Source organism: Monopterus albus, unplaced genomic scaffold, assembly GCF_001952655.1.
Source record: "Monopterus albus unplaced genomic scaffold, M_albus_1.0 scaffold27.1, whole genome shotgun sequence".
Classification (NCBI taxonomy): Eukaryota; Metazoa; Chordata; class Actinopteri; order Synbranchiformes; family Synbranchidae; genus Monopterus; species Monopterus albus.
In genome coordinates, this window is record NW_018127907.1 from 502,799 (window position 1) to 517,604 (window position 14,806).

Here is a 14,806-nt window from a genome sequence, read left to right on the forward strand (position 1 = left end):
AAGAGATGGAATAGGAGAGTAGGAGGATGAATGCAGGATGTCAGTGGGGGCATATGTCCTTCTGGTTAATGAAACATTCATTGGGTCTGTCATGTTTTTCTGTTTGTGAGGGGAAACACCAGCCGTAGCAGCTCTGCTGCGTGTTGTTCTCATAGATTGTGTGATTTCCTCTACTAGGTGTTGTTTTCTTGGCCTTATGACTTTTTGTTTGCTTCACAGTATACACATTCAATTCCACCTTTCTTCCCCTGTGTAATTTTCTCTCATCCTGTGCATGTGTGTCCAGACATCGGCAGCTGGCTACAGCTATTTGGTTTCCAGCTTCATAATGTCATCCCGGGTTTCCCGAAGCCTGAAGTGGGCCGAATGGAGCAAACATATGAACTAATGAAGACCCAGACCAGGCCACAGGACTGGGACTCCAGCAAGGTGAGTTTCAACCTCTACAAACCTCATTCAACTGCACTAACAAGGCTTTTTCCAAGTTCTAATCTTGTGTTCCTGTCTTATTTGTGTACAGCAGTTGTGTAGTATTTTTACTCTTTTTTTTTTTCTTTCATTCAGTCAGTTATTTATATACAAATGTATCACAGTTGCCCCTAAATCAAATATAATTTTGGGGCAACTAGCTAAATATAATTTAAAACCACACTTGATTGTTGAGTTTCTGGGTCATAATAACCAGCAGAGCAGTATTTTTTGGATGTCATTAGTCGTTCGTGTCACCCAGCTAAGTGCTAAATTTGGTAGCAGCTGCCGAGCCTGCTTAAGAGTGGCTGGCACCGTGTGACAGGCTGAAAGACGAGGGATGTTGACAACTCTATTGTCAGGAAAAGTAACATTATTAAATAAAATATGGCACGGAAATAAGATGTGATGTTAAATTAAAATGTCATTAGAAAATATATGAATTAAGAGAAAGCGTATTTGAAATCAATAATGATCTAATATTTAATAGAAGTATTTTTAATATACTTTAAGTGATTAGTTCTTCAGAGTTACTCGTTTATTTATTCAGTGTTGAATATTTTGGGCCTCCTTATGGGTCCATATTTAAAGTAGTTTTAAGTGCCATTGTGGCTGCTTTTGGGACTTGATTGGCTCTTCCTAATAGGTAATATAACTGAAATCAACACCATTTTTAATAAGAATGTTTTTCTAGTATAAGTGCTGAAGTGATTAGTTGCCTAACCAAGTGGTCAATAGAAAGTAAAAAAATTAAATGTACAGCTATGGTGGTTGATTCATTTACATTGAAGGCATGTAAGGTGTAAGTAATAACATTAATTATGACTGTATTCTCCTTTGGTTTGGCAACGCACAGGTTTTACTAATACCATAAACAGTGGCTCTGTTCTGTCCCTGTGAGCAAAGTGACAGTGAACCAACATGACCAATACTAGGATGGTGCAGCAGCTAAATCGAATTCTGCCATCATTAGTTTAATTATTTACACCTGTGCTTTATTTTACTGCGACTTATCCTCCAGTGTCCTCTGTGTTCAGGAAGCTACTGGAACACACAAATGGAACAGAGCTATCATTAGTGTTATTAGATACACCTGTGCGTTTCCTGTCACAGTAAGTCAAAGTGTCTGCTGTAAAAAGAATCAATTGTAAGCTTCTCAGTTTACATTATCAAAGTGCATTAAAGCTTTTAAGTGATCTGTTAACAATGAAACTTTTTTCCCCAGGTGGTTCTGGGCATCCAGTGTGAGCTGCGGCGACAGCTGAGGAGTTTCATCTCTCTGGACAGGTTACCTCTGGTCTCAGGGCCTGTTGGCTCAACTTGCCACAGGCCAACCGGGCCTCCTCCCTTCGGCTCGAGATCCTCTCTTCTTGGCCCCAGCATCCGATTTGCCGTGTCCCACGGCCGAGTCAGCGCTGAAGTTATCGGTGTGGCCAGCGAGGACAGTCGCCGTGTGGCAGCCATTTTGAATGGCGCCGTTCACCTCAGTGGGCTAAGCTTCACAGTGCATGGCTGTGACACCCACCACTTCCTCCAGTCTCGGCCAATCGAGGAAGACCTTGCCCTGGGGTTAGGGGTCGGGGGCCGCATCCTGGAGAACGGTGTGAACGTGAGCGTGTCTCAGATGAGTGCCATGGTGAACGGCAGAACTCGACGATTCGCCGATATCACTCTTCAGCAGGGGGCGCTGTGTCTATGCGTGCGCTACGGCGGGAATGAGGAGGAGGAGAGGGCACGGGTAAAGGAGGAGGCGAGGAAGAGAGCGGTGGAGGGGGCATGGGAGAAGGAGAAGAAAAGAATGGATTTAGGGGATGTGGGGAGCAGGGCATGGAGTGAGGCGGAGAAGCAGCAGCTGTTGTCCGGGGGACGTGTTCAGGGTTACGACGGCTACTACTCCCTGCCTATAGAGCAGCAGCCGGAGCTGTCCGACTGCCCCTCCAACGTCCACTTTATGACACTGAGCGAGGTGGGGGGCAGGTAACAGAGACACACGTGCAGCCCCCCACCCCACCAAAGACTGCCTGTTTCTACTCTACTCTGATTTGTTCTACTGTTTCTATACTGTATCAAAAAAAGAAGACGACAAAGAAGAACAAGAAGAGAGACTGGGGGAAAACGTGATTTCCAAATGCCTTTAATTGTGACAAAATGATGGTATTTTATTATTATCGTCAAGTTTCTCCAATTTCTAACAGTGGCACAAGCAGTGTGGTTTGGCTGTGGCTTTGCTTTTTGTATCCCGACTGGCCTGTGACTGACCGACTGACTGACCGACTGACTGATCAACTTACTGTTTGTCATTTGCTGTTTCAACACTGTTTCAACATTTTGAACCCTGTTCAAACTCACTGAAGCGTAGAAACAAGGAGACTTTAGGATTGCCAGTGAATAATCCTCTTCATGACTCAAACCAAGAGCTCTCCAGTTGCCATTTGAGTTCCTACATGGTTTACCTCGGATATACTACCGTTTACATATTGTGTAAGAGAGGCCTTGTCGACTCTGACACTCCCCTTTAGAGAAGGGAACCTCCTTGGGTTTTCTGCCTCTGGTGTGCTCCAACAGTAGTTTGTATGAGTGTGTATACTAAAATCAAGAATGTACATAGCCAGTGTTTTCACACTGAAAAAAGTGCTCAACTGGAAATTCTGTTGTTCATAAGTAAGTGTCAGTATTGTTAATCAATAGAAAAACAGTTACATTTTTGCAAAGAATTATACATGGCTATAGTAAATATTCTCGCTGAAAAATCTGACTTTATTGGGTTACAATGCTGATTAAAGTTATTATGTGTGGACTACCCAATTGCTCTGTGTATTTCATTGGTATTGTTGTTTATCATTTCTCTTTCTCTCTCCCCATCTCTCATGTCTTCTCTGTGTCTTCGCCTTCCCTCCACACATTTGTTGTGCACTCTTTGTTCTTGTTTCTGGGAGTTTGTAACTTTCAAATCTGTGCTGTCATTATCACCCATCATTATGGCTCCAACTGAGATATGCATGAGAAACATGTCTGTCAGAAGAGGAGAAGAAGAAGAAGAAGAAGAAGGGGGAGGAGAGAAGGGGAAAATGGCACAGAGGAAGGGAAAAAGAAATGTGACAGCTGAGGCTCAGTGAGTGGGTGGTGAGTGCAGAAGGGGCAGGACCTGGAGTTGGCTGTGCCGTTCGCTACAGCTTGTTTCCTCTCATTAGGAAATGCCAATCAGGCTCCATGTGAACCACTTCCAAGCCTCTCCCCACTAAAAAAGTTAAAAAAAAAGAAAACTAAAGAAGTTTGTTTGTTTTTCCTTTTTTTTTCTATATAATCAAGCTACCACTAATCCACCTCCCCGTCCGTCTGCCTATCCCCCGCTCGCCTCCCTCCCATCGTCACTCCACCATCTGCCCACCATTAATTGTTTGTGTTTCTCTCCTGGGCTGTGGATGACAGAGCCACACAATGCATATGTTCTGACTGCGAGCAGGTGATATACCTTCCTGACTAGCACTTTGCTGATCGGCTGCGATGCACCTTCCCTTCTAAACCATATGCTCCGCTAGATACTGTCCAACCTCATCTCGGCGGTGAAAAGATGGAGGGTCCGGTTGCTAGGAGACGGCTGCATTGAAGAATTGCCTGGGTTGAATGGATGCTCCCTCTCTCTCCTTTTTCTCTAACTCTCTTGCTCATTTATTTCACGAGGAGCCAGTAATGCCACTCAGATGATTGACAGCTTTCTCCCCCACCCTCTCCAGCAGTCAGCACTCACTCCACTGAAATCACTACTTCAATGTGTCAAATTGAATTTTGGTTCTACATTATATGTCAGACGGAGGCTTGGGTGTGTTTGGCTGTGTATGCATGACCTCATTTAAAAGAGTTTATTTCAACTGATATAATTTATTTTCTTAGCTATTCACAACTGAATTGCATTAAGAAAACAGAGCACAATATTTGTTGTCAACTTATGTATGCGGTAATAGATATTAATGTTTCAGCAGCTGAATATTTTACATCGCATCCCTGAAAGTTATGAAGCACTTTGTGTGGCACACATGCAGAAAGAAAGATAACAGAAGGATAGTGAGATCTGAGTCACAGCTAGAGCCTAAATGAGTTGAATGTAACAAACAGGAGCCGCTTAGTTGGAAAAAAGTCACATTACTTCAAACGCACAGCATGCACGATGCAAAAGTAGACATCATGCAAAGTCTGCGTTTTAGTTCATAATTAGGTCAATGACGAGCCAAGGGTTTGTCCCTAACCAAGAGCTTGCTGCATCCCCTTCTTGTTCCTGTTTTTGTGTCCCTGAGCAGCATGTGGCTGCGGGAAGTAGGTGTTTGGGTGGTTGTGTGTAGGTGACAGGCTATTACTGGACGTCTCTTCCTCTCTGTCTGTGTGCGCCCGACTCTGCGCGGTGACAGGGTAGAGCAGAGGCATGGCAATTCCTTGTCCGGGCTTCTGGAAAGCTGCTATCAAGTTCCTGATTTTCCGGAAATATCGTTTCTGCACACCAGGAGTGGTCTGAAAGACAAGAAGTAAAAAAAACGCAGAGGAGAATTCAGTGTCTCCATTTCCATCTCCACAGCAAACCCCATGGGGGAAATGAAGAAGACGTGGCCAACTTGAAAAGAGCTCTCAGAGATTCACCTTATAAAAGATACCCGATACACTAAAGGTACAGAAACACAAGTGCACTGTGCAAAGGGATGGGTTGGGAACCATGCCAATTATTTTCTTTTTAAGTATCTGGTCTACTGATCCACACTGACTGTGTTCAAGACAGTAATGTGACACATATCAATGAATAAGATGATGCAAAAGAAAGTAAATTTAGAATTACTTCAAAAACTATTGTAGAAAATATATAAAGCTAAATTCAGGATGCAGTTGCCTCTGAAACTGTTCAGTCCCCTGAGATTTAAAAAATATATATTTTGCTATTCAACAGGTTACATTTATTTTGGGATTTTTGTGTGAATGTAAGATGCTTCAATTGTTTCATTATCTTGACAGCTTTACTTGTGACTGAGTAAAAGCAAAAAAACAGATCATTTTTAGAAGTGATCTTTGGCTTAAACAAAAATAAAATATATTGTTTATTAGCTTAATAAGCTTGATTTAATAAGGTTTTACGTAGCATTGCAGTTTTCATTTGGCTTTAGTGAAATCCAACGTTGTCAAGGATCTTTAATGTAATCTTGCATCATATCTAGTTCCACACATCAATTTTCCACAGCTATCCATTTAACATTTAACATCTCTAACATATAAAGCTTTATACCATTCAAAGTATGATAGTTTTGTCAAGTAAGGACTTTAAAAAAAGTATTATGTGTTTCGATTTTGTTATATCAATCATGTTGTGAAATGTTCATGAAATGGTGAAAATCTTGCTCTTTAAATGGGTTTTAACAGAGATTTAATCAAAAGTAGGAAGCACTCCCCACAGCATGTTTCTGTCTCCGGCCACAGGCGTCATCTCTGTGCCCAAGAATATTTCATTAAAGTGATTGATATTGCACATGAATAATGTAAACCTCTATTGAGCTTGTAGTAAAATTTGCGTAATTCAAGACTTCTCCCTCTCTGTTGTCTTGATGCTGTCAGTAAAAGTGTACAAGAGTGAAATGTAGTCACAACAGCATGTCACATAGCCGTCGGAGACAGCCTTCAGATATTGCTATACATTTGCCAAACCTCAGTACTCAATTACATATGCAATCAGAAATGCTGTCAAATGTAATTCTATGTTTCCCATCTCTGGAGTATATGCTGACGCTGTGGCGTCTTAAATTTGAAGCGTGGTTGGATGGGAGGACTATCTTAGAGGGTGACATTGCTAAAGGAATAGAAATGTACTCATTTCTCAGTGTTTTCAATTCTCAAAAAAATTTTAAAAAAGCATGTTTGCCTCATATTCACAGCTTCATCAATTAGGCTGGCACCAAAACAACCTCTAGGACTAATAAGCAACAACCAGTGTGAAGTGGATGTGCAGTTGTGCTTGTTCTGTAAAGTTTTTGGAGTGTCAAAAGAGTCAGAGCAGAATAAAAAGCAAGAAAAATAGATCAAAAGTCTCACTTCTGCAGCCCATGAGCCCGCATCGTCCTTGTGGAGTCTATATGTGTAGACATATCCATTGTACCTGCACATACATACACATACAAAACCACACACACACACACACAGAGACATGTTAGACTCTGAGTTCATCCTTCCGTTTTATGAAATACGTATTTGTCCTTTCTTTATTGCTGCTGTAGGAGTCAGTTGATTTGTTTATGCTTTAATACTTTTATTTTCTTACATGTGAATAGATCAATAATCTCTATTATAGCAGAAAATAAGATTATGTGTTAATGGGATTATTCCGGTTTCAGTAAAGAAGCAGCACAATGAGAGATATTGCACAATCTGTATTGATACTCACAGCACACACAAGCAGAAGACTCCTGGCACAGAGTCACTGTTGCGGACTAGATAGCACCCATCCCGGCCGTCCTGGGCCAGTCGCCTCTCCCCCTCTTCTTTGCCAATTGGTCCATGGTAGACAGGCAGGCTTTCCATTGCAGCTTCCAGGTCTGCTTTCTGTTCTGCTCCCAAGTGCTGACTCTTCTCTTGCTCTCTTTCTTGTCTTCAGCTTTTCACCGCAGGCAGCCTTTTGCTCTTCACTGTATACACTGGGCACACTGGTAAGGCAGCTGTCCAGACTCTCATCTGATACTTGCTCCTTGCCGTTTCCAGTGTCTGCTGGGTGAGTCTGAGCTTTGGAGAGAGAGTGCTCAGATTTTCCACTTTCTTACCCAGGCTGATAACAGCTTTCTCTAACCTCTAACCTTTATGTCTTGGTGCTCACAGTCTCCCTGTCTCTGTAAGACACACGCATGTGCGATCACGTAAAATGTGGGTTTGTGTATCTCTCAGGAAATGATGGTATTTTTCGACAGGAAATAACTTCAAAGATTCTAACTGAATATTTCCACAACAATAGAAAGCACAAGAGAGGAATAAAAAAAGCAATACCACCCTTTTCACAGTAAAATGTATATCTACTTATGCAGAGATGTATACTGTTTATTTGCCCAATTATCTGGAGGCATCTCTTTGTTTTCTTATTAACAAGACCTCACTTTCAGTGTCTATTTTCACCAAAGTTTCCATGAATAATAAGGTATAGTATGGTGTGTGTTTGTGCAAAATTCAGCAGTGTAACAAGTATTCAGATCCTTGAATGTCAAATAGTCCATTGCAGGTTAGTTCTGCATTCAAAATCCTACTTAATAAGTATTATAAGCAAAATGTACATCTTCTACAGAAAAAGATTCCGTCTTACTTTTATATTATTATGTATGATATTACTAAGTTGTTATTGACATGGAACTAGTTTTTAAAATGTGTACATTTTTGGACTTTTCTAAGATTGCAGTTTATTTATTTAAATTTGATTTTTTTTTTTGTCTTCATCCCACAAACAGTTTTCTAAAATTATTATAGCTTTGACTGTTAACAACTTATATAAATTTAAATTATGACTAGAAGCCTGGACTACATACTGATTTTATTTTAAAACATTGACAATTATTGTTTTTTTTTATTATCAGCCCATTTTACTTTATAAGCTTATATGTTTTTAATAAAAGATTCACAGTTTCCCAGATGCAGCTATATTTAATGGCAGAAGAATAAAGTAAAGAACAAGTGCCTCGAGTTCTTGAGCAATTGTGCTGTTATATTTTACCACTGCCAAAATTGAAAGAAAAATATTTGCACTGGTTTTAATTTCTTTACTTAAATGTGCAATAAGATTGACATTGAGGCCTAGTCAGTGTTAGATTAATGATATACAATATGTGACAGAAAGACATTTTATGGCAGTCAAGCCAAAGGTCTGGTGCCTCCTGTTTACAGCAGCTGCCTATAGTTTCTCAGCATACATCTTCTCATCACATATCTACACTGTGTAACACATGTTCCTAGTAACATGTCACTGGCCTTTCTGCTGTTAAACATGTGTCAGGGACAGTCACACCTGCTCTACAGCGAAGTGAGGCATCAGTTTGTGAAGATGTTTGCATGAACATACTGTGGAGCAGCAACAGATTCATTCTGCAATCTGTCCTGTCTGTCAGAGAGTTCTGTTGTGTCAAATTAAGGATCTGCTGATTAAAACATTGATGGTTTACTGCACTGACATGATGTGCACATTCTACCAATGTGATAGCACAGCATCTGGTATTTAAGGATAATCTGACACGTTGAGATGTGTGTTATTCTGGATTTTGATGCTATTCATTCACAACACAATCACGGTTACAGTGAGTCCTTCTGTCCTTCCAAGTGTTTCTCTAAAACAACTTCAGAAAGGCAGACCATGAGCTTCGACCCTTCACTGTTTTCTCTGAACCTGTGGCTCAGTTTAATGCAGCATTTGTTGAGGATGTGTGTTTTTATACATGCTGAACTGTAGCCTACATGAGTCATCGGTCTGTCTGAGGCATCTTTCTCACAGCTTGGAAGGATCATGAGTGGCGGGACTGAGGGTCTCTGCCTGGGTAAGCAGCCAGTGGCATTGTACTTACTGCTTCTACAGCACTTTATCGCCATCCAGTGTCAAAATCTGGAAGATTAACAAGGGATGATCTACTGCAAGCTTAAAGTAAAGACTGGAAGCCCCCTTCGGGGAGATGTCCCTTTGTTTTGGGTGGCATAGTAATTTGAAACATCCATCTGGGTTCTAAGTATAAAATTTAAAATGATAAAGTATTTAGACATGAACAAAATCTCTGCTTCTTTGTGTGTACAATAATCCCAAGCTTTCACCACTGTAAACATTACACCATACTCCATTGGCTCTCAGCTCAGCTCACAGAGGCAGGTCAGGGCCAATGCAGAAAGCAGTGGATCTATACTGGACACAAATAGCAGACAAAGATACATCATTGATTAGCTGGCTGCTCCCTCAACCAACGCAAGCGGCCTGACTGGAATGCATCATAAGGATATGAATATGACAATATGATGTCTGGTATTGATATGTTCGGAATCCATGTGAGGCGCTCTGGAAGGGGAGGAAATGGGGGAGAGGGGCTGAACGTCCATCTGCCAGGCCGACAGTAATCCCAGCATTCATATTCCCAAGAGGGGGCAGCTCTCACTCACAGCTGTTAGAGGGTAAGATTGGGAAAAGGAGCATAAAGTTGTAAATGCAGTGGATTTCACAAAACCAGTTCATGAGTGCAATTGGACCAGAATTATGCAACAGGTGTCCAATTTTAGTAGAGATAATGATTTCAAACAAGGAAATGACATCTATAGAGAACTATTTGTTGCCTTTATTACTTATTCACAGAAATCCAGTAATGTTTATTTTTCCAAACTGTCAACAGAATTAAAAAAAAAGGTTACAAATTACATAACTACTTTTATAATTACCCCCCCCCCCAAAAAAACCCACTAGTCCCTTATATAGTTATATAGTTTTATCTCTTTAATCTTTTAGCCTGTTCTCCCATACAACGCAGTAACTATAAATATGGTTGAAAGTGAGCTAGCTAATAGCAGAATATGACTTGTTGATGTTTGTTTCAATATAATATTGTTATCATAGCATAGAAATGAATAATTTGAGACAAAACAACATTAAGTTAGCATAACTACAAAACAAAGCTAAGAAGTGCAATGTTGAGCTAAAGCTTGCTGGTGAGAGCCACAGCTAGTCTACACTACAGTAAAACTAAGTCACTCCCCGCCTGGTATCAATTATAACTGACAAATCATTGATGAAGAAACACAGAAAGGAAAAGCAACAAAACTGGTGCATGCTAAAATATTAGCTTAGCAGAGTAGTTGTAGGTGCAGATGTTTCCTGCACCTTTAAATCAACAATGACAGATTATTCCTTGGCCATTTGAGTGCAGTGGAAACAGGTTGTGAACACAACACTGACATATTATCACCTTTTAAGCCAAATGGATACAGACAACAAACAGTTGCTTATTTACACATCCAGCAGTTATGCTCACCTGATGAATAGATGTCCAATATTCATTCTCTTTTAGCTCAGTGTATAGTCTCTACCAGTTCCTGTCTTTATAGTTGCTAAATGCTCCACTTTCTTCACCAGCTAGGTTGTGGTCAGCTGTTTGGTCCTGCAAAGGTGTTCGGGGGGGGGGTGTTATGACTTTTCTGCTGAAAATAGCTGCCTGGTGTCACTACAAATGACACTATGAAAGCAGTGTGATTGAACCAAAATTGTAACAATGGGGCTGGGCAGCTCGACAATAAGCTGACACTCAATATAAAACTGTGTAAAGCTGAGTAGAGCTGGAGATTTACATGATAATTCATCACTACCAGTGATACTTTTCACATTGATTTCACATTGGTGTGTGGCCACTTTGAAATTTCCAAAGCCGGAGTGTCAAATAATTTCATTAAAAGAAATTAAATTTAGAGTTTCACTGTTTGTTACACAGATGTTGGTACACTTTTTTTCATCTTTATCTTTTCTTACTTTTCACTTTACTTTTTCTAGCTTTGTAGGGCAGTACTGTGCTCTGCTGGAATTTGACTCAGTCAATTATAGTAACAGCACCATCTCACACATCCATGCTTACTGGAGTTCAGCAGTCATTTGACATTCATTCTCTGGGGTAAGGGAAAGTCTGTCCTCTGGGAGCTGCCTAGGCAGAACCAGAGGGCTCCACAGTCGCCAGGTCTTTCAGGTCACTGAGTTTGCGAGAGCTGGAACTCAGTCTAGTGCTGAAGGAGCCCCTCTTCTGACTGTGATTTTCCCCACGGGCCTTCAAACAAGCACAGAGGTCCTTCCAAAGGCCACCGAGTCGGCCACGGAAATGATTCCCGACAAAGCAATAGAGCACAGGGTTAATGGCCGAGTTAGAGAAGCCCAAGCATAGGGTGAGAGGGGTGAGATTGAGGATAGTCCAGTTTACCCAGCAGCTGTCCAGCCAGCCCTTACTCTCCAGCACTTCTATGAATGTCACGCAGTGAAAGGGGAACCAGCAGAGGAAGAAGGCCAGGACCACAGCAGCTACAGTCCATAACACCCGCTCCAGCCCCCTACCCTCCAGGATTCTGCTCCCACTGGAGCTGAGGTTCACACAGGGGGTTGGAGGTCTCTCTGGTTTACTGCAGCTCTCCTTGAACTCAAGTGATTTAAAAGAGGGCATGTTGAGGGAGTGTGATGTACTCTGCATTCTTGCCAGCCCCGTATCAGCCAACAGATGTATACCAACAGCACAGTAGCAAAAACAGATGACAAGCAGTGGTAGGAGAAAGGCCAGAACAATCTTCATGCAGGCCAGAGTCAGAAACCAAGTATCATCAGGATAGGAGATCACACAGCCCTCCACACCGAGCCCTTCGAGGTAGTGCATGCTCCTCAGAGCCAAGGTGGGGGCTGAGCAAGCACATGCTAAAAGCCACACCACGATGCATGTGAGTCGGGCCCGTCTGGGGTCTCGTGCACTCTGGGAGTAGAACGGATGGACTATGGCTAGGTAGCGGTCCATACTCATGCATGTGATGAAGAAGATGGATGCATAGAGGTTCAAGTTGTGGAGAGCTCCGCAGATTTTGCAGGCAACCTGGCCAAAGGGCCAGCTGTAGCCCCGGGAGTAGTAGACAGCCCACAGTGGGAGAGACAGCAGGAACAGCAGGTCAGACACACACAGGTTCAGCATGAAAGTGTTAGCTACGGTGGTCCTTGAGGCACTGGCATGGGCCAACACGCACATCACCAAGGCATTGGCTGCTATTCCCAGCACACAGATAATGCTGTAGATGGCCGGGATGACTGTGGTCATGGATACAGGAGGCCAGTCTGTGCAGGGGGGAGCAGAGGTGTTCGGATAGATCTCTGTTGTTGAAACGGGGAATGAGGTGGAGTTGAAAAGGGAGAGGACATGTGTGATTGCCATTATGGAACAGGATGTACCCTTGCGTCACTCAGTTTGACTTATTTCCTTTCAATTTTCCACAATCAGCTGGGAATAAAACAAAACAGAAAAGCATTTAAAATTCAGTTACCTATTATAGATGAATAAAAAATTTCCCAAATGACCATCTTGTCTTGGCTCAAGCATATATGAGCTGTCCTGTTTGATAACTAATCACAGCAACAATGTTACACCACTCTTGAAGTTGGGCAATAGCCTAATGAAAGAGGCTGCAATAATGTGACTGTTTATTGGATGCCTCAGAATATGTTTTTTAAAAGATTCATGATGTAGATGAAAAATGTGTCAACTTAATTTTAGATTGAACAGTTCACCAAAAGAATGTTAAAAGCTACTGGAGCTGAACCTATTACAGTCCAATACACCAGAAGAATGTGTAATTAATAACAGAAAAGACAACAAATTGAATTGAAAGCAGGCGATCAGTAAGTCCAAATAACTTCCTAATGCAAAAAAATAACTGGTATTAAAGGTTGGAAAGCTGAACTAGTGGTGGAAAAGAGAAGATACGTATTATCAAATTAAATCAAACCAGATATAATATATATTCTCTAAATGTTTAAAGAATTTGTTTTACCAGTAGCGATTGGGTGTCCAGTCCAAACAATAAAGTGGTTTTCACTGGATCTTTTCGCTGAAATGCATGCCTTGAAACTTGCTCCTCGGCTCCTCTAAGAGAAATCCACACAGCTGAGTACCCCGGACCATATCATACCTCTGTGTTCGCGTGTGTGTGTGGACCAAACAGACTGGAGGCACTGAGAAACCAGATGAGGCTGGGGGTCTTATAGCCCCCCAAGAGCCTCTTGATGATTGCACAACAGAAAAATTGCTACACGTCACACCTTCATCATTACCAAGGGGCTGGACATGCCTGGACACAAGCCAGGCTGCAGAGAGAGAAAGACAGAGAGTAAGAGAAGCTTGTTCTCCCTGTTTTCATTCTATCCCTCCTTTTTCCTCCCTCCCATAGTCTCTACCAGAAAAGGCTGAAACCAAGACAATCAAGTCAAGATGTGTTACAGTAAAGCTGTGTCTCCAGTGACTGCAGACACACAACCACGTGCCTTACTGACCATAATGAAAAGGACACCAGTGTGTATGAAGTGTCAAACTACAAGGCCTAATTGTCCCTGGGGGCCTCTGATCTGAGGACCCGAGGCTGCATGTTAATTAACAGAGGCTGGTACTGTGTGTCATATTCGTTCTGCCAGTGGTCAGATAAGCCATGGGAAATATTCATTCTGTCTCAGCGGAAGTCAAGCCAGCCACTGGAGCTGAGGGAGGAGGTACTGTGTGGAAGATGAATGAGGAGGAGGACGAGCAGATACTGCAGGGAGTGACCGAGAAGATGAGAAAGAAAGAGGAGGGTGAAGAGTAGAGAAAGTGGAGTTTCCCTCCAGTGGTTTTTCATTAAAGCGTCTGGTGGAAGTTAATGAGGGATGTGTGCAAAGCTCTGAGACTGATTACATCACAGCTCTTTTGATCAACAGCATGAGCATCCATCTATCCCTTCATGTGCAAATGCTTGCACATGTTGGCATTTATGCTTCAATATTGTGCAACTGGATGTATTTAATCTCAGCCTGGCATGGCGCAGTGACACAAATGCTCGCCTCTGTTTACTTTACATGTGTGTTCTGATGTGCAATGTGCGCACTCTGCTCCATTAAGTATCTATCAAGATGTGACATGTTCTAATAGTCGTGGGAAAGCTGACGGTGAGGATGAGGGATGAAGGTGGGACAGAAAGCAGCAACATTTTGAAGGCCCCAAATGAAGAGCTCCCTTGTTGCCTTACATGCTGAAAATGAGGAATGTTAAAACTGTTAAAATGGGATAGCAGTGTTTTTCGAAAACAGAAATAATGCAGTGATAATGCAATTCATAATTTCTGCGTTCTCCCACTGGCATGCTGGGTATGCACAGTTGTTCTCACACACACACACATACACACAGAGTGAGAAGCCAAGGGCCCTTATTCATGACATGCAGCAACTAAAAACTGAAATTTATGGTGTTGTGCTGGCCAACAAAAACAGACAATGAAAAAGAAATATGTATCTACCTCCCCACAGTACATTTACTCAGTTACTGTACTAGAATACTAGAACTTTGACATACTTGTACCAATTTCCACTACTTTGTGCATCTACTTAACTGAAAGCGAATTGTAGTTTTACTCCACTATAATTATTAAAGAAGCTGCACCTAAGCTAAATTGGCCGTGAACATGGTAAAAATTATACATTCTCTAAATCTGGATGTTAACATTAGTGTCTGTGAGCGTATTAACATGTTGGTATTAGCTTAAAGCACCATTCTGTCTACAATCTCATAGAGCTGTTAGCCTAGTATCAGCTAACTAATGCTTAGTC

The 14,806-nt window shown here is 41.8% G+C and overlaps 3 protein-coding genes across 5 annotated transcripts in view; 1 reads left to right on the forward strand and 2 right to left on the reverse strand.

The window, feature by feature from the left end:
• The window catches only part of tenm1 (teneurin transmembrane protein 1), a 181,262-nt gene extending 177,759 nt beyond the window's left edge, over positions 1-3,503 (forward strand). Inside the window, exons 37-38 of the mRNA XM_020595580.1 lie at positions 287-429; positions 1,694-3,503. Of these exons, the coding sequence (XP_020451236.1) occupies positions 287-429; positions 1,694-2,449 (899 nt within the window). The 3' untranslated portion in view covers positions 2,450-3,503. The remainder of the gene's footprint in view (positions 1-286; positions 430-1,693) is intronic.
• Positions 3,504-3,583: 80 nt separating this feature from the next.
• Positions 3,584-7,467, reverse strand: sh2d1aa (SH2 domain containing 1A duplicate a). The gene is made up of 3 exons (XM_020595581.1): positions 6,881-7,467; positions 6,532-6,595; positions 3,584-4,971 (listed from the first exon to the last, which is right to left on the reverse strand). The coding sequence occupies exons 1-3, from the start codon at positions 7,015-7,017 to the stop codon at positions 4,708-4,710; spliced, it is 465 nt and encodes a 154-aa protein (XP_020451237.1). The 5' UTR covers positions 7,018-7,467; the 3' UTR covers positions 3,584-4,707.
• Positions 7,468-8,225: 758 nt separating this feature from the next.
• On the reverse strand, positions 8,226-13,748 carry agtr2 (angiotensin II receptor, type 2). 3 transcript variants are annotated; one of them, XR_002274562.1, is made up of 3 exons: positions 13,006-13,748; positions 10,473-12,455; positions 8,226-9,611 (listed from the first exon to the last, which is right to left on the reverse strand). XR_002274562.1 is itself a non-coding variant. In XM_020595372.1 (2 exons), exon 2 carries the CDS (start codon positions 12,387-12,389, stop codon positions 11,133-11,135), a length of 1,257 nt encoding a protein of 418 aa, XP_020451028.1. In that variant the 5' UTR covers positions 12,390-12,455; positions 13,006-13,748; the 3' UTR covers positions 9,784-11,132. The 3 variants fall into 3 exon arrangements, 1 of the variants encoding a protein (XP_020451028.1); XR_002274563.1 differs by lacking the exon at positions 8,226-9,611 and adding an exon at positions 9,795-9,826; XM_020595372.1 differs by lacking the exon at positions 8,226-9,611 and having other exon boundaries at positions 9,784-12,455.
• Between the last annotated feature and the right edge of the window lie 1,058 nt (positions 13,749-14,806).

Bases quoted from the DNA above. Each gene is read 5' to 3' on its own strand.
- sh2d1aa (XM_020595581.1), bottom strand. From the start codon at position 7,017: ATGGAAAGCCTGCCTGTCTACCATGGACCAATTGGCAAAGAAGAGGGG. The intron at 6,596-6,880 runs GTGAGTATCAAT...ATGTATGTGCAG, and splicing joins GTCTTCTGCTTGTGTGTGCT to GTACAATGGATATGTCTACA. The intron at 4,972-6,531 runs GTGAGACTTTTG...CTTGTCTTTCAG, and splicing joins CGGGCTCATGGGCTGCAGAA to ACCACTCCTGGTGTGCAGAA.
- agtr2 (XM_020595372.1), bottom strand. From the start codon at position 12,389: ATGGCAATCACACATGTCCTCTCCCTTTTCAACTCCACCTCATTCCCC.